Raw genomic sequence first — 23905 nt, forward strand, 5'->3', positions numbered from 1 at the left:
CCATCTTAGGCTCCTCTCCTTCCCCAAACCAATTGATCAAGTCTTGCCAGCCCTATTCTAAAGTAGACATGAAACCTGTCCACTTCTCTCTGTCCCACGACCTCACTCCAATCTGTTCTTCTAGTTGTAGCCAGAGTGATCTCAAGGCTTAAAGCAGGTCATGTCCCTCCTGGGCAAGAAACTCTGTCATGGCCATCTGTCACCCTAAGGATAAAACCCAAATGGCTCTCCAGGGTCTAAAGACCCTGCACCATCTCCCTGTGTCCCCCAGCTTCTCCTGCACTTCCCTCGCTCTGATCCAGTCACACAGGCCTCAGGTGTCTTAATGAATGACTGTAAGTCAGGACCTCTTCCAGGGGCTGGGGACACAGCAAGAAGTGAGCTTGTGTGTTTAACACTCTACAGAACGGACACAATAAACCAGCAAGCAAAAAAAAAAGATAACGACAGGGGTTAAGATTATGAGGACTAAGAAGGAAGTACACAGGGGGATGTGGTGGAGGCTGTCTGGGGCTGCATTTTTGATGATGATCTGGGAGGGCTTCATGGAGGAGGTGACACCAGCTCTAGTCCATTGCTTAATGGGCTTTTAATAGACATCAGGGCTCAGGGCAGGGGGAGAGGGTTGCACTGGGGGATCTCAAATGTCCCGTTCAATGCCGAGGGTCACTGTCTCTTCTGCAACCTACAAGAAACACAGGTGCTGGGGGCAGGGGAGGGCACACTTCTCCACTTGCAGGAGGAGCGGTGCTGCTGGCATGTGGGCTGGGTCTTGCCTAACACATGTTGTGGCAACCACTGGGTGGAATCACCCTTTGTCCAGTCCCGACTGAATCTCCTGAAGTATCCACACCCCCATCCAATCTTTCTTCAGGGACAGAGTCAGTGCCCTGCAGCGCCAGCCAAGCGGCACCATCTGAGGGGCTGGTCATCTCGCCTTTCTGGCCTGTGATGTGACTCCCCGAGCGGTGCTATCTTTAACCTCGGGCCGGGACGCTCTGCTCCCTGTAAACACTGCTCAGGTGACAGCCCTGGAATCCCTTGGGGGCGGTGGGCTCTACGTGTGGCAAAGCCATCAGGGGCTGCTCCCTGTGTCCCCGGTTACTGCCCCAGGTTGTTAGATGGGGACTGGAATTCCTGGAGGCAAGAAGGATTCACTGACTCACTCAGTATATGGGTCACTCAGTGGGGACCAACACAGACCCTCCCCAGGCTCCCGAAGGCCTCAGAGAGGCATTAACCAAGTAGACAAGCCAATGAGCAGAACTTTACGCCCTGATGTCAGTTCTGTGGAGGCAGGAAGTGGGGCGGGAAGTGACAGTGAGTTGGGTGGTGGCTTCCACCGGTGGGGCAGGCTACACTGTGACACCCTTGACCTTGACTCTCAGCCTTGACCCCAGTGCTTCCCAGCCGGGCAGGCTTGGGCAAACCCCTCCCTGAATCTCCGTCTGCTCCTCTGTCGGCAAGGTGGGCCATCATACTGGCTGTGTGGCCTTGGGCAGGCCACTTGACCTGTCTGAGCTTGTCTGGTCACTGGTAACTTGCAGGTCATCACTGACCCAGGTTGAGCCCAATCAGCACAACCCACTCCTGGGCTCCTGTGACTGGTCCAGTCTGGGGGACACCTGGACTGTGGCTGGCACAAGGCACTGAGCTGGCGGCACATTGGGACCCTGGAGGAACCAGGTCATTCATTACATCTTTTTGAGCTGCTGGGTCAGCCCCCTCTGGAAAGCTGAGCTTTGTTTTGAGATGGCTCTCCTGCAAGGGTCTCAGGCTAAAACCACGATTCTCAGGGGTGAGCTTGTGAAGAAAGCATTTGGCCCAGATCGGTCTCCCTCTTCGGGCGAGTCTCAGAGACTAGAATCTCAAGAGCCTCATTTCCATCTGCAAGAGGGGAGCGGTGACATTTAGCACGCAGGCAGCTGTGAGCAGCAGCGGGGCGGCCCGCTGAGGCCCACGGAACGCTGCCCGCCACACCGTCGGGCTCGGTAAATGCTGACCATGGATGCGTCTCCCGAGAGGCTGCCAAGAGCGCCTGCTGATCCAGATTCCACTCCTTCAGGGCGATGACCCTGTACTCACACTGTAGCTGAGTGCGTGTTAGCTCTGAAGCGCTGTTGGGCCCCCAGTGAAACCAGGAGTCAGAGAACCCGCCACCCAATTCACTACTGAAGCGAAAGGTCCCCACGGCCCAGCCCTCCCCACTGCCATGGAGGGTAAGGATGCAGGTGACCGACCTCAGGTGTACCTGGCTCACCTGAGGGGGCCTGAACCCTGCCTGGTGGACAGTGGGCCCGTGGCAGATACTCAGTGACCAGCTACTGGGGCCATGCAACTGTGGAGAAAACCTGAATTTCAACAGCAAGACGGCAGGACAACGGGGAGGGGCGGGGCAGGGTGGGGCGGGCTTTCCTCCCAAGCCTGAAGTGGCCTCAGAAGACACACCAAATGCACGCAGAGACTTCTTGGGCCAGAGGGTGCTTGGGCTCCAGCAGGGGGTTGGGGAAGCAGGGCTGAGTTAGGGGCCTTCCTGTTTTTCATCCTTCCAAGCCTGTCCTGAAGGTCCAGCCGTCCTCATCTCTATGGTGACCCTCCTGCAAAGCAGGGGTTTTGACTGACAGTGGTTTTAATTTTTTCCCCCCAGCAATCTTTTCCTAAGGAAATGTAACACAAAGCCCTGGGATGTAAACAGAAACTCCGCGGGGGGCTGGGGTCACCTGTGCGGACCTTTCACACTCAGAGGGACCCTCTCCCCCACCCACCCGACACAGGACTGCCAGGCGGCTCTCTCCCAATGTCTTTTTTTTTTTAATGGAGGCGCTGGGGATTGAACCCAGGACCTCGCACACCTACCACCCATGTTGTCTTTTTAACGACGATGTTTAACATCAGCATGGAGACTCAAATCAACAGCCTCATTTCTTTATTCCGGGCTTTTGAGGGGACAGGGATGGCGTTTCCCGCCTTGCCGGAAAGCAAAACCTGGTCTGGTAAATAAAGAACGTCCTAACTAACACTGCAAATCCAAACGAGACCTAGCTCCCTTAGGGGGGCGGGACCGCTGTGGCTTCTGAAGGTTTCCATGGTGACGCCCCGGGGAGGGCGACCCCTCCCCCGAGCCGTGGGGGCAGCTCTCCGCAGAGGACTAGAACTCTCTGCTGCTCCAGCCGGGCTGGGTGGAGGGAGAGTGGCTCCTGAGGTTGTCCCACCTCGGCCGCAACCGGTTCTCCACACCCACTGTCTCATCTGGCTGACACGCTGGGGTGACCGTGCACTTGGCATTTGCTCAGGGACCCCTAGATCCAGGCCTTCAAGCAGTGACAAAGTGGCTACAGACATTCGGGATGCCAGCTGCCTATCCCGGGCCCTTGGACACGGTCTGGGAGGCGGAAGCGGCCTGCGGTTGCCTTTAACTCGGAAACCGGGAAAACCAAACCCTACGCCGACCCGCGAGCTCCTGCTGGGTGGGAGGCCCGGCTCCTCCGGGGTCTGTCTGCTCCTCGTTAGGAAAAACACTTCTTTTCTAGGAAGAACTGGAAGTCGGGCGGCCCACGGAAAAGGCAAAGGAGTGACGTTTTCAGAAAGGTCCAGGCACCCTCGGACTGGGGACCGATATCTGGGACGGCACCTCCCGCGTCAAAGTCTTCTCACGGTGAGGCTCACTCCTGCCCGCCGTGGCCAGCTCAGGCACGACAAAACCCTCGCTGGGTGCAATCAACTTATCGTGTTTGACAAACCAAAATCTTAAAAAGAAAAGAAAAAGAAAGAAAGAAAGAAAGAAAGAAAGAAAGAAAGAAAGAAAGAAAGAAAGGAAAGAAAGAAAGAAAGAAAGGAAAGAAAGAAAGAAAGAAAGAAAGAAAGAAAGAAAGAAAGAAAGAAAGAAAGAAAGAAAGAAAGAAAGAAAGAAAGAAAAGGTAAATGGCAGCAAACCCCAGGACTCCTGCATCGCACCTGTAACCTGCCCACTTGGTAAAGAAACAGAACAGCAAACCACAAACGCTACGCAAAGGGCAGGCCGCCCCGGGCAGAGGGTCCTGCCCACAGGCAAGGTGGTGGGGGGCGCAGGAAGAAGCCAGAGCTGGTCTCCCATTTTCTGCCCCGGAGCCCCCATTCCTAACACTGCATCCGGAGGCTGCGTCGATCCGGCCGCTGAAGGGGCTGAGGACCGGCCCGACTCTCGGCTCCTTCTTGTGTTTCTGGTAGGGAAGGAAGGCAGGCGATGGCTTCAAGCCCTCTGCCTCCGGGTCGGAAGGCAGAATCCTCCGAAACCCAGGCAGACGGGACGTGTGGGAGGCTGAGCATCGTCTCCCAGTTAAGGATGGGCGCGAGGGCTCTTGGAGAAAGCTCTCCGAGCGCGTGATCCTGGAAGCTTCTAGCACCAACAGCTCGCTAACTCCTCTCCCGTCCCTGCAGAAGTGAAGGGCCGCGGAGGCGGGAGAGCCCTTCTCCCGTTTCGCGCACCGGAAGTGCTCAGTCGAGGACGCGGTGAGCCCCGCCCGTCCCGGCTTCTCCTCTCGGAACTGGTCAGTGCAGCTCGATGAAAGCCTCCAGCTCCTCGGGGATGAAGCCCTTGTAGGGGATCTTGTTCTTGTCCAGGGCGCGGGCTGCAAGGCACTGCAGGGTGACGTAGTTGAAGGGCTGCAGGGTGCTCCTGGCCAGCAGCTTCTCGTCCAGCAGCTCGTAGGCCGTCTTCTTGAAGGCGTTGGTGGCGTCCATGTGGGCCCCTGCTTCTATCAGGGCGTTCATGATCGCTGGGCAGTTGTTCTGCGCCGCGATGTGCAGCGGGGTGTTGTTGTCAAAGTCCCGGCTGTCAGGGTCCGCCCCGCAGTCGAGCAGCACCTTGACCACCTGCAGGGAGGGGAATCGGCCCACCGGGTAGCGGCCCACGTTCGTGGTCTCCGCGTCCACGGCCATATGTAGAGGAGTGAAGCCGTTCTTGCCCCGGGGGGCGCACTTGAGCAGCCGGTAGACCGTCTGGTGCTTCAGATGCTCCTGGTCGGGTGTGCACTCGACTTTCTCCAGCAGGTAGAGGAGGTGGAGGATGATGGCTAGGGCCTTGGTGAACTGGGCCGAGTCCCCGGGCTCCTTGGGCAGCTGCAGGGCCCGTTCCACCTCCCGGACCCCCTTGCACAGCACCCCCATGAGGTCTGTGAAGCCGATCTGCGTGCCCAGGCTACCCTTGGCAGAGCGGTCCTGGAGCACGTAGGAGAAGAGTTCGGCAAAGGAGAGGAAGCTGCTGGCAGTCATGGGGCTCAGAGGCTCCAGGTTGTTCTGCTGCATGTCCAGGGCGTACTTCCACAAGCGGATGCAGCGCTCGAAATTGCCGGAGTCGGCGTACACAGCGCCGCGATAACGGATATAGTAGGAAGTGTCTGGGTGAGAGGGACCCAGGATACGTTCTCGGATCAACAGGGCCTGCATGCGCATCTCATCCGGGTCGGTGATGAGCGCCTCCAATTCCTCGGCGGTGTTCACCTCCCTGGAATAGTCATAGGCCAGAACCAGCTGCGGGGGCTCGGGTTTAGGCAGATACTCGCCCCCCTGGTGACGCAGCTCCATGGCCCGTCTCCAGTGTTTCAGGGCCCCAAGCAGATCCCGCTTCTTATCTACGTAGGTGGCTCCCAGCAATTCCAAGGCTTCCACGGCAGCTTCCCGGCTGGTGGGGCAGCAGCTCTCGTACGATTCACCGCTCGGTGGTTCCTCCGGGGAGGAGCTGGAGCAGCGGGCCCCCTGGGGCTGCACGCACGTTGGGCTGGTGGAGGGGCCTTCTCCCGACAGCTCTGGCCGCGTCTCCTCCCCGGCAGGCTGCTCCTGGATGAGGTACTCCACGATGTTGGTGTGGCCCGTCACGCTGGCCGCCAGCAGTGGGGTCATGCCGTAGCCGTCACGTTCCATGCGGGCGTTGCACCCGAGCAGTAGCTGCAGGATCTCCAGGCTGCCAGACTCCGCGCAGTCGTGCAGGGCTGTGTTGCCCTTGGCGCTGCGCCGGTTCACCTGGGCGCCCTGCTCCAGCAGGTAGCGGGCGATCTCGCGGTGGCCCTTGTAACAGGAGATCATCAGGCACGTGTGCCCGTGCCGGTTGGCCACCTCCAGGTCCGCCTGGTGCTCGCCCACCAAGTAGCGCACCACCTCCAGGTGCCCGTCGAAGCAGGCGGCGCGCAGGGGCGTCGAGTTGGTACGCGTGGTGCGGTTCACCGAGGCCCCGCGGCGCAGCAGGCTCCGCACCACGTCCAGGTGGCCGGCGGCTGAGGCGGCCCATAGCGGCGGCGCGCCCTCGATGGTCTCGCCATCGAAGTGCACCGAGCCGCCCGCCTCCACGCTCGCGCCGCACCGATCCACCAGGTACTCAACCACGTCCAAGTGGCCGTAACGGGCGGCGATGAGCAGCGGCGTCCCCCCGCTGGCTACCTCGCCGGTCAGCTCGTCCAGCTCCTCCCGGCTCCGGCCGCTGAGCAGCTTCTGAAGCAGCTGCAGCTTGCCGTCGCGGGCGGCGTTGTACACGGCGGTGTGGAGGTCCATGGTCTGGGCCTCCACCAGGCCATGGGCCGGCCGCTGGGGGACGGGGAGACGGCGGACTAGAGCCCGGAGGCGCAGGCTGCAACCTTCACCGTCTCCCCCGCCGCCATCTTAGGGGCTTCTCGGCGGAACAAAATGGCTGCCGCGGCCTGGTGCCGTTGGCGAATGGAAGCATTCAGGGAAATGTAGTCCTCTAAATCGGCCCACTCCATGGGCAGAAAAGGAACGGTGTGACATTAAGACTACAACTCCCAGAAGGGCGCGGGCCAGTAGTGGAGAAAAGTGAGCACGGTGCATTGTGGGAATTGTAGTTCCAACTAAAGTAGATTGCGGCAAAAACTGGCCACGTAAGGACTACGACTCCCGTCATGCACTGCTATCGCGATGGCTTTTGGGACCCGGTTACGTACTTCCTGTATTGTCACAGTGGCTGAGCCGACGGGAAACTCAGGCGCGGGCCAAAGGACTGCATTCTCCAAAGGGCATGACAAGCGACTTGGAGCCAGTCAGGGGCCAGAAGGAAGGCGAAGTCAGGCGAGTGTCTGATTCGGGCTTGGCGAGGCCGAGTCGTACACTGGCAAGGGGGCGCTCGAGAGACGCAGGAAAGTGGGGCGGGGCAGGGACATTGGGGGAGCGGAGAGTACAGGTGGCCCTAAGGGTTAAAGGCCCGCACTCGTTCTCTTCTCCCTCTCCCTCTTCTTCCTCTTTTTTTTTTTTTTAATTGAAGTATAGTTGATTTACAATGTTATGCTAGTTTCTGGTGTACACTATAGTGATTCAGTTACATATGTATGTATATATTCTTTTTCATTATAGGTTATTACAAGGTATTGATTGTAGTTCCCTGTGCTATGCAACAGGACCTTGCTTGTCTATTTTATATATAGTTGTTTGTATCTGAAAATCCTAAGCCTGTAAGTTCCCCCTCCCACCCCCCTTTCCCTTTGGTAGGCATAAGTTTGTTTTCTACGTCTGTGAGTCTGCCTGTGTTTTGTAAATAAGTTCTTTTGTGTCATTTTTTAAGATTCCACATATAAGTGATATCATATGATATTTGTCTGTCTCTGACTTACTTCACTTAGTATGATCATCTCTACATCCATCCGTGTTGCTGCAAATGGCATTATTTAATTCTTTTTCATGGCTGGTTAATATTCGATTGTATACTTATACCACAACTTCTTTATCCAGTCATCTGCTGATGGACATTTAGGTTGCTACCATGTCCTGGCTATTGTAAATAGTGCTGCTTTGAGCATTGGAGTGCATGTATCTTTTCGAATTAGAGTTGTTGTTTTTTTTCCGGATATATGCCCAGGAGTGGGATTGCTGGATCATATGGTAACTCTGTTTTCACTTTTTAAAGGAATCTTCATACTGGTTTCCGTAGTGGCTGCACCAAATTACATTCTCACCAGCAGTGTAGGAGGGTTCCCTTTTCTCCACACCCTCTCCAGCATTTATCATTTGTGGACTTTTTAATGATGGACATTCTTTGACAGGTGTGAGATGATATCTCATTGGGTTTTGATTTGTGTTTCTCTGATAATTAGTGATATTGAGCATCTTTTGATGTGCGTGTTGGCCATCTGTATGTCTTCTCTATAGAAGGTTTAGGTCTTCTGCCCATATTTTGATTGAGTTGTTTGGGGTTTTTTTTGTTATTAAGCTGTATTAGCTGTTTGTATATTTTGGAAGTTAAGCCCTTTTCAGTCTTGTTATTGGCAAATATTTTCTCCCAGTCTGTAGGCTGTCTTTTCATTTTATGGTTTCCCATTCACTTCTTGTACATTCATTTATTATTCACAAACTCATACTTATTTACTCACTCATTAATACCCTGTTAAAAATTTAATTTTCCTTCCTTCAGTATTCAGCAACCTCAATACAAAATCTAAGTTAATTTGCCTCAGCCCTTAGTCATCTGGCTTGGGGACTTCCCCAATACCACCTTGAGTAAACCTGTGGGGTAGGGGGCTTTGAGAATTTCAGTTACTTGCCCAAGGGCACAGGACAAGTAAATGGCAGGGTTGGGATTTGAACCCAGGCAGAGGTGGCTATGTGATTTGCAGGGCCCAGTGCAAACAGAAAATGTAGTCCTTGTCCAAAAGTGATTAAGAATTTCCCAACAAGGACAGCAGAACATTAAACCCAAGTGTTGGGCCCTTCTGAGCGTGGGGTCCTGGGTGACTGCACCTATGGCCACCCTTGCGAAGCATGAACCCCATCCCCAAAGTCAGACCCCTACCCCAACACTCTCTCCTTTCCTTTGCTGCTACCTGCCCCAAGGTTATTGAGGATTATGGGAAAGATGAAGGAGGTTGCCAAGTTCAGGAATGTTCAAGAAATGCGTAGTGTTCTCTACACCTCCCAGCTTTTGAGTGTGCTATTCCCTCTGCTTGGAACACTGTTCCATACCTTCTTCACCTGGCTACCTCTTGGGCCTTCTTCAGGTCTCAGCTGAGACGCAGGTCTTCATGTATGATTCCTTGACCGATTGCTTAGTGGCTGCCCTCCCTGGCACCATGCTTTCTTCTTCCTGAATCTTAAGGAAATTATCTGTATTAGTCAATTCAGGTTGCTGTAACAACTACCACAGACTGCGTGGCTATATTAGTTAGGACCCTCCAGAGAAACAGAACCCAGTAGGAGATACATATGTAGTAGGAATTAGCCCATGTGGTTATGGAAGCTGAGAAGCCCTGTGATCTGCCATCTGCAAGCTGGAGAACAGGCACAGCTCGTGGTGTAATTTAATCCAAGTCTGAAGCCCCAAGAACCAGGGGCCCCAATGTCCAAGGGTAGGAAATATGGATGTCCCAGCTCAAGAAGAGAGAGAAGTCACCCGTCCTCCATCTTTTTGTTCTATTGGGGCCCTCGGTGGACTGGATGACGCCCACGTTGCTGAGGGTGATTCTCTTTACTTAGTCTACTGATTCTCTCCCAGAAACACCCAGAAATAATGTTTCACCTGCTACCTGGGCATCTCTTAGCTCCGCTGAGTTGACACATGACATTAACTATCACAGTAGCTTACACAACAAACCTTTATTTCTTAGAGTTCTGGAGGCTAGAAGTTCCAGATCACGGTGCCACAGCACTGCAGGTCCTGACAAACCATGGTATCTTTTATGTCGTTGACTGTCCTTAGAATGTTGTATACTCTCTATAGGGAAAAAAAATCAGGAAATGCAGACAAGCAAGCGAGAGGAGAGGAGAGCTGGGGAGGGGAAAGGTGGAGTCAGAATGAGGTTGGGGGGCAGATAATTGATAGGGCAGGATAGCAGGGGAATTTGGGAAGGGAATCCAGAAAGTGGAAGGGCACGCCTTGGATTCATCTACCTTCCAGAGGAAAGACTGAGAACAGGCTGTGGGGAGGGAAATGGGGAGATTTGGGGACCCCCACATCATAGAGCGTCCCCAGCTGTGCTCAGAGTAAGCTGCAGACAGAGTAAGGACACACGTGCACAGCAAGTTCTAATTTGACTGGTCGCTGCTCCCAACTTCACATCAGGACTTCTGTCCCGCTCACATTTCTCCCTCCCAGGCTTGCTGGAGCTGGTGTGCGCTGGTTTACAAGAGCTCACTGCTAAATTTTCAGGATTTTTGGACAGCCAGATATTAAACCCAGCTAGCAGTGAACATTAAATTACAGAGATTAGCAAATTTGTTAACACTGAACAAATCATATAAAAACAAAGGTGATGGGAGGAGGGTCTAGCTCAGGGGTAGAGCAAGTGCTTAGCAAGCACAGGTCCTGGGTTCAATCTCCAGTACCTCCATCAAAAAATAAAAATAAACAAGTGAATAAACCTAATTATGTCCCCCCCACAAAACAAATTAAAAAAAAATTACAGGTGATACATACTGAAAAACTCATCACCTCCTAATTACTCACTAAGTGTTACTGTTCTCTGTGCTTGGGAGGTGACTTATGCCTGTGAATCTACGCGGTGGAAATACCATGGGATGGTTTGGACCCCCTGTCTCCCAGTTTCTGGCCCTATGACTCCACGGGGTAGCTGGAAACCGTCCCTGATGGAAGTATCTCCATCCTCAGCAAGCCTGCTCCCGGGGGCCCCCTGACCTTGCTGTCTCCCCCGCAGCACATACCAGTTTGCACCCTTACTTCCTTCATGTTACGTATCTATGACGTTTATTCTCAGTCTGCCTGCCTACCGTGTCAGCTCGGAAAAGGCAGGGATTTCGGTCCACCAGGTTCACTGCTGTGTGCCAGTTTCCAGCAGCGCCCAGCACACAGTGGGTTCTCAATAAATGAGTGTTGTAAGTAAAGTGGTCATTCCCGGATGCGCATTTTAACCGCAGCACCGCCCTGCCTAACTTTCCTCCATGCGGTACTGTTTACCTCCTCCTTCCTCTGGTTCTGCGCCCCGCAGGCTCCCAGGGGGGCAGCCGACAGGGCGAGGGCCGCCGTTCGGCCGTGACTGGCCCACCCAGGCCAAAGCCCCCTCCCCAGCCCCTCTGCGTCTGGGGCGGGGGGCTGTTCTCCCGCCGTGCGTCCCCGCGCCAGGCCCGGGAGGCTGCAAGCGTCCGGCCCCCGGGCGCCGGCACATCCCGGGCCGCCCGCCAGGTGCGCACGGCGGGGCGCCAGCAGCTGCGGCCCTTCCCTCCAGCGCCGCCTGAGCGCGGCCGCGGATGCGGGCCCACGGCCGCCACCTGCGCGCTCCGGACGCCCCGAGCACCAAGGAGACCAAGGCACCGCTAGGGGCGTGCCAACCCCTCAGCTGGGGGGCTTTCGTCGTAGGGCGCTCTAAAATCGTTTTCATAAGAACATATTTTAAACGATCAGAAAAATAGAGAAAATAATAGAAAAGACGCGAAGATAGCAGTGCCAAAGATTAGATGCACCCATTCAGTCCATAAATATTTCATGAGGTTTCCAGGGTGTTCCGCACGCTTTGAGGAGCTGGGAGACAACTGGGAGAAAAATAGACGAACCCCCCTTAACTGCGGAATCTGGTTCAAGTAGGGGAAGCTGGTGAGAAATTAAATGAAAAGTATATTCGTTTTGCTAGGCCTGTGTTACCGGTGAATGTCTGTGTCCCGCCCCCCAATTGATATGCTGAAATCCTACCCCCCTCAGCGAGATGGTGTTAGGAGGTGGGGGCTCCGGGAGGTGATTAGGTCAGGAGGGTGGAGTGGAACCCTCCCCAGTGGGACTCCGCCCTGAGGACGGACCCCGGAGAGCTCCCCAGCCCCTCCCGCATGTGAGGACCCAGGGGGAGGGGAGCCCTCACACGACTGTGCCTGCACCCTGATCTCGGACTTCGCGGCCTCCAAGACTGTGAAAAACAGGTTTCTGCCGTTTATGATCTGCTGGGTCTGTGGCGTTTTGTTTTGCTTTGTTTCGTTTCGTTTAATTGAAGTGTGGTCAGTTTTCAGTGTTGCGCCGGTGTCTGGCGCCCAGCATCATGTCTCAGCCATGCATGCACACACATGTGTTCCTTTTCACGTTCTTTTTCATTGTGGGTTACCACAAGGTATCGGACATAGTCCCTGCGCTGTGCAGGAGAAACGCGCTTGGCGCTTGGCGCTTTGCTGACAGCAGTCCCAGGCCGACCGAGGCCGACTGGGCAACTCGCGTGGCCGCTGTTCACCGTTTCAGAGCTCTGGAGGCTGGAGCCCGAGGGCGCCTGTTGGAGGGTCGGTTCTCCTGAAGCCTCCCTCCTTCCTGCGCTGCCTCTTTCTTCTCTGATAGTCTAATAGGTGTTTGAGGCACTTTTGAAATCAAGAGGTGGGGTTTATGTCTGTGCCCCCTGAATGTAGAAGGTAGGTGGGCACGTGCCTGCTTTGAGCTCTCCCGTAAAAGTAGAAATGGTGCAGGGTTTTCCGAGGTTAGGACATAAAAGGTCCCCGGGTTCTCCTGAGATGCCCGTTCTGGGAAGTCAGCCAGCATGAAAGAAGTCAACCGTCCAAAGACCTTCATGCCGGACGGCCGCGGGTAGCCCCTCAGGCCCGCTGCCCCAGCTGAGCCCTGCCTTCCAGCTCCCCGCTTCAGGGCTGGGTCCCCCACGTCAGGGGAGCCATCTGGGACCCTCCAGCGCAGTCACCACCCGCATGTCACAGAAGCTGAGCCTGTCCAGATTCTTGACTGACAGAATCTGTCGGACAGAAAAAAAATCATTGTTTTAAGCCTGTGTGTCTTGGAATCGTTTGATGCAGCAGTGGTAACCAGAACAGCCTTAAATGTAGCTTGTGGCTTTAAACTGCACGTCTATAATCACTAACCAAATCGCTCAGTTCCCCCAAGAGTTTGTTTACTGTCTGCTGCCTCTCTGGGGAGCTGCCTGTTCATTGGGGAAGATGCCACAGTTTAGTTTCTTAAGAAACAACCTCAACGTGTCTCCCTTCCCTGAAGGGATAAATAGATTGATGTTGTTTTGCACAGCCTGAGGCATTGGTATCTTTATTTCATTCATTCAGCCATGCTTATTTCTATTCTGAGCACTTACTAGGTGCTGGGCCACATGCTGGAAGCTAACGATGTAGCAGCGAGCGAGACAGACACCGAGGGATCTGACGGCAGGAGGGAATCTGAGTCAGCGTGTGTGATGGGGGGTGTGGGAGGCCAGGCGACGGTGGGTTGTACCTGGCTGGGGAGAGGGGGAGGAGGTTGGGGGATGCTTCGTTCATAGACAGGGATTTTTCACGTAGAGTGTTTGAAAGAAGCGGTGTTGCAGTCACTCTCGTTGTCCATCTGGGCTCAGCAGACTGCCCCACGGTGAGTGACTGCTGGGGGCTGAATTGGGTCCCCCCCAAGTTCATTCACTGAAGCCCTAACCTGCAACACGACTGTATTTGCAGACAGGAATCGTGTAGCTTTAGTAAGTCACTTACACCCATTCTATTTGCTGGAAGGAAGTCGCTAAGTCTTGCCCCCTCTGAACGGAGAGGATCAAGACGCCACCCTCTCGGGGAAGGGAATTAGATGTGGGAGGGATGTCGATAAGTTTGCAGATATGTTTTAAAGCCATGCACGTGGGAGCGAAGACCTAGAGGACGGACCACAGGGGAGGTGCCACACATTTAGTACCTCACTGAATCACCCCGCGGTGACAAGATGGCATTTCAAGGGAATTCCCTGCCAAAGATGAAGGCACACTCCCTTCTTTTTAAAAGCCCCTAAATTAATTGCACATTGGGTTCTTTTTGTATCATAATGAATGAGAGATTTAGGGCTAAACACACCTATCAAAAGGACATTTCAGGGGGGAGAGTACAGCTCAGTGGTAGAGTGCATGCCTAGCATGCACAAGGTCCCAGGTTCGGTCCCCGGTACCTACATTAAAAGTAACTAAATAAACCTCATTATCCCCTGCCTGAAAAAAAGGACATTTCAGCAGAGGTCTTCTAGAGGCCTCGAGCTAAGGCACTGCTGAGGAGCAGACAGACGTCATCTGCACTGCTTCCTCAGCTGTCCATGATGAGGTGTCTTTCTACTTTTTTAATTGCAAAAGTCTGACATATGAAGACCAACCTCCCCCTGCATGTTCAGATGTACAATTCAGTGCATTTAGTGCATTCACAATGTTGTACAACCATCGTCTCTATCTAGTTCCAAAATATTTTCATCACCCTTAAAGAAAACCCCGTCCCCATTAGCAGCCACTCCGCACACCCCTCCCCAGCCCCTGACAACCACAAACCCACTCTCTGTCTCTGTGGATTGACCTGTTCTGGATGTTTTGTATAAATGGAATCACACACTCTATGGCCTTTTGTGTCTGGCCCCCTCACTGAGCATCATGTTTCCAAGGTTCATCTACGTTGTAGCCAGTGTCAGTGCTTCTCTCCTTTTCATGGCTGAGTAATATTCTGCCAGATAGGTGGACTACATTGTGTTTATCCATCCACCCATTGATGGACATTTGGGTTCTTTCTACCTTTTGCCTATTGTGACTAGTGCTGCAATAAACATTCGTGTGTAAGTATGTGAGTCCCTGCCTTCAGTTCTTTGGGGTATATAGCTAGGAGTGGAATTGTGGAATCATATGGTAATTCTACATTTAACTTTTTGAAACATCACTGTACTGTTTTCCTGTGTCTGTGACTTTTTAAAAACAGCTTTGTTAAGGCAAAATCTTTTGTTAGATGCTTTTTCTGCCATTATTGAGATGATCATGTGGTTTTTCTTTTAGTTGTTAATATAATGAATTACACTGATTTTCAAATGTTAAACCAACCTTGTGTTGTTTATATTTTGATATAATTTCTAACATATAGAAAAGTTGCAAGAAGAGGCTAATTATTTTTGCATCTTTGGGTTCCTCAGTTGTTTGCATTCTGTCACACTTGCTTTATCATACTCTCTCTCTCCTGGCATACACACTATTGTATAGTCTAATTATAGAGACTATTGTCTATTGTCTATATAATATATACTTATTATGTATATATAATATAATACATATAAATGTATAAATATAAATAATCTATAATATTTACATTGTATGATGTATCATGTATTTATAACATGACATAATAAAGTATATACTGTATTATGAATATATGTTACACCTTTGTATACATATTATACATAATAAAATTAAATAATACATAATGTATAAATATATTATAAATTCATAGAACATAAAATAAATAAATAAATGTATATGTATATACACATACAATGTATATAGAAGGAAGTAAGCAGGAGTCTTGGCAACCTTTACTCTGGGTCTGTCAAATATCTCTTTTCTGCCCGGAGGGGAGTATTCTGTAACTTGTCTGGTCACTGTCAGTTTAGAGAATCTCACCTTGTCCAGCCCTGTTAACGATTTCCATCTTGGAGCTTTCTCCATCTTCTTGGCTGGCTAGACATGTATCATGTATCCGGGAAACCCAGGGTGATCTGGAGGCTCCTGGGACCACCTCCTTGCTGTGCCCTGTCCCTTTTGCTTTGCTTCGCATGTGTGCCTGGTATGTGCTGTTTCTGTCCATGCCTCCATCACTAGGCTGGGACCAGGCCAAAGAGAGGGAGCTCTGAGCATCCCCGTGGGTGTGAGCTCTAACCACTCACACACCTGCCTTCTCTGGTCTGGGTTGGTTAGCGGCTGGGCTGGTGGGATCCAGAAAGGCAGAGATGGAAGGGGACAGATTCTAGAGCCAGATGTGGGTCCAGGGAGGAAACTCAACTATCTCCTTGTGATGCCGCCTGCCGTTGTCATGGAAACTTAAGCCGCTCTCTTTTGAAGGACCATTAATGTGCAGGGTATAATCAACGTTCTCCCTGGTGGACCCCCACTCTCTCTGATGGGAGGCGACCACCATTTGAACAGCAGCCTCTAGATGATGAAGCATCTGAGTTCTGCCATCACCATCGCTTTTCTCCTCTGGCTGGAGATGACCTGCTGTGTGACTGACCTCAAGTCTCTGTTCCTGTTGGCACCTCAGCTTTCTTACCTATGGAAGTGACAGAGGGACACATCACAATTGCCACGTTATCTCTGAGTACCAAACTGTGAGAGGGGTGTAAGATCATGGTTCAAAATGCATACCCTGGTGCAGAGTGCCCAAATTCAAATCCTGGCTCTACCATCCACTAGCTGTGCAACCTTGAGCAACTTGCTTTACCTCACTGGGCCCCCATTTCCTCTACTGTAAAATAGGTTATAATAATGATACCTACTTTATAGGAGACAGCATAGCTAAAGTTATCAAAACAGTGTCTGGATAAAGAAAATGTAGTATGGTCATGCAATGGAATATTATTCAGCCATGAAAAAGGAATGAATCCCTGACATCCACTACAACGTGGATGAACCTTGAAAGCATTGTGCTCAGTGAAAGAAGCCAGACACAACAGGCCACATGGTGCATGATACCATTTATATAAAATGTCCAGAATAGACAAATCCATATAGAGAGAGAAAACAGATTAATGGTTGCCAAGGGCTGTGGAGAGAGGGGAAGAGAGGTGGTGACTGCTTAATGGGAATGGGGCTCCTTTTGAAGATGGAATGTTCCAGAGGTAAGCAGTGCTGATGATTCTGGAACTTTGTGAATGTCCTTGGCATCCTGCATAGACTTATTATGTCAGAAAACATTGGTCTAGGCACCAAGTTTGGTTAATTTTAACTTTCAACCCATACACTGCCTCAGAGGCACAATCTCACATGCTCTTTACAAGTTTCCAAGCATTTCATTCTTGCAGTGTCACCTGAGTGGATAATTCCCTATTTCAAACTCTGTCTTCCCATGAGTGCTTTTAGGTTTTGAAACTGTGTTGCCTCCACCATGGCCTGGATTGTCTGTCTTATTTGTTCTGCCCTGGTCTGCCTCTCCAGGGTCTCGAAGCAGCTGCCGTGACATGGCTTGAGGTAGCTCTGCCCCCAAGTCCATGTTGCCCTGTTATGCATTCACCTGCCTTTCCTCTTCAGGAGTTTACAACTCTGTTTTGAAATATGATCCTGGAGATACAGGCTTACAGGAGGTCTCAGACGGAAACTGGCCTGGACAATATGAACAACATTGGATGTGTTTCCAACTGTTTGAGATATCTGTAGCAGAGATTGCTAGCTGTCCTATTCTCCTCTTCTCTCTCACAGCGCTAGAACCCCCAGTTTTTATCTGAGTGTATGTGGGCTTGTACAATATAGACAATACTTTACTAAATGGTGCACCACACCATATGGATGACTGTGACACACTAAGGGATAGCAGAGCAATGATACAGAAGGAGCCTGGGTCCTGCCATCATGGACCACCAGCCCAGCCCCAAACTGCATACAGGTATATGACATAAAGTAACTGCATTACATTTTTTTTACTTAAAGAAATTGAGTTGGATTTTTCATACAGTAGAATGCATAGACCTTAAATTGATGATTTTTCAGTTCTATGCACCTGCATAGCCACTACCCTAATCAATATGGATGGGTTTTTTCCAGAACCCTGGACAGTTCCCATGGGCCCCTCTCCAGTTGACTCCTACCTGCCCCAGAGGCACCCAAAGTTCTAATTTCTATTAACACAGATTAGTTTTGGCAGTTCTTAAATGTCAGGTAAGTGGAATCATGCAGTGTGTATCCTTCTGTGTCCAGCTTCTTTTGTTCAGCATGACCTTCAGTCATCTTAGTCTGCTGCTTGTATTACCAGTTTGTTGGTTTTTTTTCCCTCTAAGAGGTGGCCCATGATGTAGATATACCACAGTTTGTTTACCCACTTTCCAGTTAGTTTCTGGCTGTTACCAACAAAGCCGTTGTTAACTGTTTTTGTAAAACTCATTCTGTGGAAAAAGATTTTCCTTTATCTTCTATGTAAATCTAGGCATGGCATTGCTGAGTCAAAGGGAAGAAGATAAATTTCCATTTTGTTTAAGCCACTATTATTTTGAGTTTCTTAGAGTCACTCCATTATATCCCCATATATTGGCATCCCCTCCTTCTTTGCCTCACTCTTTAGTTTCTTTACTTCTGCTTTCTGGGACCACCTTCCAAATAAACTACAGTTGTCTCAGACTTTAAGACAGTTGGACACTGCCCAATTAGAATAAGATAGCTCAGTGGGTTGTACCTTCAGTTCAGGTGTCCACAGCACCTCTCTGGGTGATGTCTCATCTTTATAGGTGCATGTGGTCCCTGTGCTTCTGGGTCTGATGAAGGTGACAGGGGTTCAGAAATAAGCATTTACACTTCAACTGAATACTCACTGGGGGCTAGCACTGCGCTGGGCATGGTGGGATATAAAGATGAAACTGGTGAGAGTAACTGAAGTTCCCCTCCCCCTACCAGTGGTCTTTGGGAGCAATAAAAGGTTGGTGGGTTTTACTTTTAATCAAAGGAAGGATTTCCCAAAATACGAATCAATGGGGAATCTTGGGCCTGCCCCACCTCTGGCTTATTGAAACTGAGAGGATCCTGGGAATCTGCATTCTCTGTGGGTTTCTTAGGGGAATCGTCCTCATATTTGAGTTGGGGAATTCAAGCAAGAGGTGGTCATGGGTGGGCAAGTTGTTGAGTGTAGCTGGTGGGAAAAATGATAGGCAATTCTCAGCGGGGAGGGGCCAGATCATGCAAGCTGTGTGAAGATATTTGAATTTTATCCTGTAGGCAGTAGGAGTCTTGGAAGGATTGAAGACAAGGATGGGACTTGATCAGATTTGTGTTCTAGAAAAACCCCTCACTGTATGTGGTAAATGAATTGGCTGTGTGCGTTCTTTGGGAGAGGAGGGAAGAGACCATGAGATGACCAGGCAGTGATGGAGGTAGGGGTCTGGTGAACAGGTTTGATGAGAATGACTTGCTTTGGGGAATATGGGAGGTGGATGGGGAGGGGGAGTGTCTCTGGGACATGGATAGGCTGCCACATGGTGAGGGCATGGAGGCAAGGCAAATTGAGGGGTGGGTGGTTTGGGTGTTCAGCTTTATATTATTAATTTGAACAATGGTGAGACACCCTTGGAGAGATATTCATCGAAATACCGGGGCAGAACCTCCTCTTTCGTTGAGGTCCCTAAAGGGCAGTATCTGGGTGCCTTTTCCTATCTGAAAGTTCTCCCACTCCCAGAGAACAAATCTAAATATACCGGAAGGTCTTTCACAGTTTGCCTTAACGCAGACATTGAACTCTCTCTCCCCTCCCACTCACGAAGAGCCTCTGGCATTTAGGTGTCTTGTAATCATATTTTCTCTGCTTGTTAATGGACCCACTGAGGCAGTACTCCCAGGAGAAAGATCTCATTTGTCTGGGGCTGAGGAGGGAGACAGGAGTTGCCAGAGCTAATGAGGAATCAATGCCTCATAATTGTTAATTAAACGAGCCTGGCTCTCCCCTGGGGCTATTAGTTGGCTGGCTGGCCCTTGAGTGTCCACAAATTTAATTATACTCCCCAATAAACACCTGCAACAAACATCCCCCTATGGTATTTCTGTCGGGGAGACCGAAGAGAAGTAGGATCTTCATGTGTGTACCAAAACCATCCATTCACTTATTGATTGATGTGTTGGTTTATTCCCTGATGCCTTTATGGAGTCAGCAAATGTTCATTGAGCACCTGCTGTGTACCAGGTCCTGGACTGGGTGCTGATTACATAGCAGGGAAAATACACAGTCTGTGCCCTCCATGGAGCTCACAGTGTAATGGGGGAGAAAGACAGCCCGGTAAATAGACAACAACAGCAACAACAAAACTAGACTAAGTGCTGGGGAGAAGATCTGTGCGAATGTGTAAGGTAGACTTGACGTGGGGGATGGTGAGGCAGCAGAGAACGTTTCCCTTGATGAGATGAGGCTTGGATGAGAAGGCAGAGTGAGCCATTGGGCACCCTGGGTGGGGGCAGAACATTCCAAAATGAGGAAACACAAGCAAAGGCTGTTCTGAGGCTGGAATGAGCTGGATATAGTGTCTGTGATTTGATTAGGGTGTTGCAGAGAATTGGGGGTGACCCTGGGAGATGCTTCAACGCACCTACCAGACAGAAGTTTACACTTGTCCTGTAATTCGTCCTTGGAACTGATGGCGGGGTAGGGGGGAAAATGCTTCCTGGAACTTTTATTGAGAAGTCTCCGTAGAATCCTAGTTTAGGGAGGGCTTCAAATGCCATTCCCTCATTGATTCCCAGGAAAGCGTAGTGAGATGGTTAAGAGCCTTGGTTCAGAGTCGGATATTTTGTATTTCCAGACTTGTGGAGGCATGCAAGTGACATGGCCAACACTCTGGTGCCACCACTGTGGCACATTGCTGTATGTCCATGGGGTGCGGGCCCCTATTTTGTTCCCTCCTCTGCCCTTGTCCCGTGGAATTAGTCATTCCAGTCCCTGGATGGAAGTGATTCCTCCCTGAACCCCCAACCCCCACACTTGCTTGTTCATCTTGAGTGGAGGTTGACGGGAGTCCACGCTATGAGGAAGCTGTGACTTGTTGTCATAGTATATCAGAACAACAAAATCACTAGTCTTCCACACAGCACTAGACCACAACCGCTCCAGTCTTCTTTGCTACCCTCTTTTCCCTGTCTGAGAGCCCTGACCAGCTCTTTCCCCTCACCCGAGCTAAGCCATAACAACTGGGCTTCCTGCTTCTCCACTGCCTCCTATTTTCTGTTCCTGGTCCTCCTGGAGAGAGACAGGGTCTGATCTCCAAGGGCCCAGCTCCCACCCAGCTATGTCAAAAACATGGGATTTGGAGTTGGACAGTGGCGGGCTTGACTTGCAGCTTCACTTTAGAGCTGAAACCTCTTAGGCTAGTTATATGCCCCTCTCTGGGTCTCAGTTTCCTCAACTGTCACCTGGGTATAATAACAAGCATGTCTTAGGGCTGAAGATGACATGATATAATGTAGGTAAAATGTTTAGCACAATGCTTCTCACAGAAGTTTGGAAAGAGCACAGATATATCATCTTGGCAGGCAACTGTTCCCCCACAGTCCTACCTAGTGGCCATCTCACCTGATGAAAATTACGGATTTCTGTGTGTGGTTTCACCTCACCTGCTTATCTGGAAAATAATTCGTTGAAAAATCCATTAAGTGAGGGGCAGTCTCCAGAAACGTCAGACACTTCAGACCACCTTGTGTTCCCCCATCAGGGTGCAAGGACTTCCCGGTACCAGGGAAGCTGTCCATTGTCCTGGTTCTGAAATGAAGTCGGCTCCGAGAACCCTCAGGAGCTGTCCGGAGCCCTGGCGCTGAAGCAGATCGCGGTTCCCTTCCTGGACCCCGAGGGGCGCTGTCCATAGTCTGGGTGCTGAAATAAATAGCAATTTCCTTTCGTGGTCATCGGAGAACTGTTCTCCGCCTTGGTGCTGAAGAAAACTTGATTTGCTTACCTCTCTTCCCCAGCTCACCCCAGTCCCCTCCGTTCTCTGTTCTTCAGTCTCTTGGGAACCCCCCTCCACTACAATTCTTTCCCCTCCAATCTTCTTCTAGGTGCGCTTCCCAGGGTTAGGCGGGGGAAACACGGAGAGGTCGTAACTAGGTCTCAAACCTGCTCCCCACCTCGTGGCATGTTCCCAGAACTTACCTCCTAGGTAGTCAGCGCTGTTGGTCTGTTTTCCGGACCGTCAAACTTCTCAATCTTTGTCACTTTCTCGGAAAATGTCCATGAGCTGACCTGTAAACCAGCCCCAGCCACGGGGATCCTGGTGCCTCAGACCACCCCTCCCCCACGCGGCTTTGGCCCTTCCCCTGTGTGCCTCACCTGCTTCCAGTCTTGTCGGAAGATGCAGGTGTCCAGTTGCTGCCTAGGCAGGGACCTGTGCTTTTATGGGCTTCAGGGAAGGCGGGGCGCCGGGAACCCGGGGAGGGGCTTCGCCAGCTGGCCAATGGGACTCCGCCTCGAATGCAACTCCAAAGATTACCTCATAGGTTGTGGGCTCGGCTTCAGAATAAAAGTCTGGCATCTGCCCAAAACCTGGGCCAGGGGTTTTCTGGAGGGGGAGGGGACCCTCATTGTGTTCTCCAGGGTCCTCCCACACGGTCCAACACCGTCCTGGGTCTCTGAGCTCCGTGGAGTATCAGGAACCCTAGCCGGTACCTGCGTCTCTCCATCCCCAGATTGTGCTATTGCTGGATGACTACTAAAGCTAGTAAACTGTGGTGGGGGAAAAACGGCAGAGTTCAGAATATTCAAGTCCAGTTACAGATAAGGACACTGAGGTCTGTGGGACTGGAGGGCTCAGAGGAGCCTGGGGCTGAGGTGATACTCAAGCCTAGATCTTTTGATTCCTTGACTCAAAACCCAACTCATAACTTAGTTGTGCTTCGCTCCGCAAGTTCTGAACCAAAAAACACACAAACTTGAGTTAAAATTCAATTTTTCTCCTCCTTGCTGTGGGTCTTTGGGTATAATCAGCTCTCTTTGTGCTTCAGTTTCCTCAACTGGCAATGATGCTAGTACCTTCTCAGAACATTATGATGAGGAATTAGTGATTTGGTGTAGATTGCATGTTGGAAATAAATAGAACTAGGGTGAGAGAGGCATCAGCTTCAGATGCAAATTTTAAGGGGCCACAAAACCCCCCCTCAGTAATCAAGATCAATAATATTTCAATACAATGTTTTATGAAGTCAAAATTAACGCAAAAAACTACAATGAACAAAATATCAAAATTTAAGGGAAGACAGGATCAGCATTACTGATTTTTCCCTTTTGCCTCAGGTTCCAGTGCATCTTGACATGGCTCTAGAAATAATGTCGAACATGATAAGTTTTCCAATGATGTAGCTATTATTTTCAGAGACATTCCATTCATTTATTTATTCAACAAACTTTCATTGTATTAGGCACCGGGGGCACATACATGAATTCAGCAATCAACCTTGCCTTTAGGGATAGTGAAGACATGAAGATGTAACTATACTCAAATGTAGTATGTGTGACAGTAGAGGGATTTGTATCCTGGCTTGCTATTTCCCTTGTATGAACATCCCTTGAAGGAGCTGCTCATTTTGTGGAATTTGAGCTCATAAAGTGAGCTGTCTGCAGATCACCCATGGATTCAGGAGAAGCAGATAAGACACCTAGCATTTGTCAACAAAGTGCCCAAACCAAGGGTTAACTCCATCCATAACTGGGGAAAATTTCAGTCAAGCCCATAGGATGGGTGCAGAAACTATATGGAATTCTGACACATAGTAGGTACACAACAAATTCACTGTCAGCTGCGTGACTTGTGTGAGCTCATCTAGAACATTCTGGCTTAATTCTTCCCTTTTGCCTCCCACGTGGGAGACCAGTTCTGGCTTCACAGCTTTAAAGGAGGAGCAGGGAGCCAGCTCCAAAAGGAAGAGGAAGAAACAGCAATGCAGCCTGGGGGTGGCTGCCTCGTTTTATGTGTTCTTCTCTTTTTTAAAAAATATTTTCTTTTTTTTTTTTTAAAGAAATTCAAACCCACAGAGAAGTTGCAAGGATAGTGCAATGAACTCCCGTATCATCTTTACCTAGATTCACCCACCTGTCATTAACATTTGGCCACATTTGTGCTCTCTCTCTCTCTTCATAAATCTTTATCTCTGTCTCATCATATAAACTGCAAGCACAACTGTCCCTTCTTTCCTAAATACTTCAGCATGCTTTCCCCAAGATCAAGTCTGCTATGTAACCATTATGCAATGATAGCAACCAAGAAGTTAAAGTTGTTACAACACCGCTGTCTAATCCACAGTCCACATTCCAGTTTCACCAGTCATCCCAGTACGGTCCTTTATGGCATTTCTTCCCAAGCCGGATCCAATTCAGGATCGCACAATGCATTTCACTGTCCTGTTTTCCATCCCTTTTGCAGAGCGGTGGACTTCGTAATAGCAAGATGGCTCAGACCCCAGAATTCTCCTTTCAGCTCTGAGATCTGCCTCCCTCACTGACTTCTACAAGGGTGTGCACTACACACAGGGTCTGCACTCCCCCTTACTTACAACAAGAGTTT

The 23905-nt window shown here is 50.6% G+C and overlaps 1 protein-coding gene across 1 annotated transcript; it reads right to left on the bottom strand.

Moving 5' to 3' along the window:
• Positions 1 to 2909: 2909 nt before the first annotated feature.
• Positions 2910 to 6878, bottom strand: FEM1A (fem-1 homolog A). The gene has a single exon (XM_006206376.4). The coding sequence runs from the start codon at positions 6520 to 6522 to the stop codon at positions 4528 to 4530; it is 1995 nt and encodes a 664-aa protein (XP_006206438.1). The 5' UTR covers positions 6523 to 6878; the 3' UTR covers positions 2910 to 4527.
• Between the last annotated feature and the right edge of the window lie 17027 nt (positions 6879 to 23905).

The sequence above is a fragment of the Vicugna pacos genome, chromosome 22, assembly GCF_048564905.1.
Source record: "Vicugna pacos chromosome 22, VicPac4, whole genome shotgun sequence".
Classification (NCBI taxonomy): Eukaryota; Metazoa; Chordata; class Mammalia; order Artiodactyla; family Camelidae; genus Vicugna; species Vicugna pacos.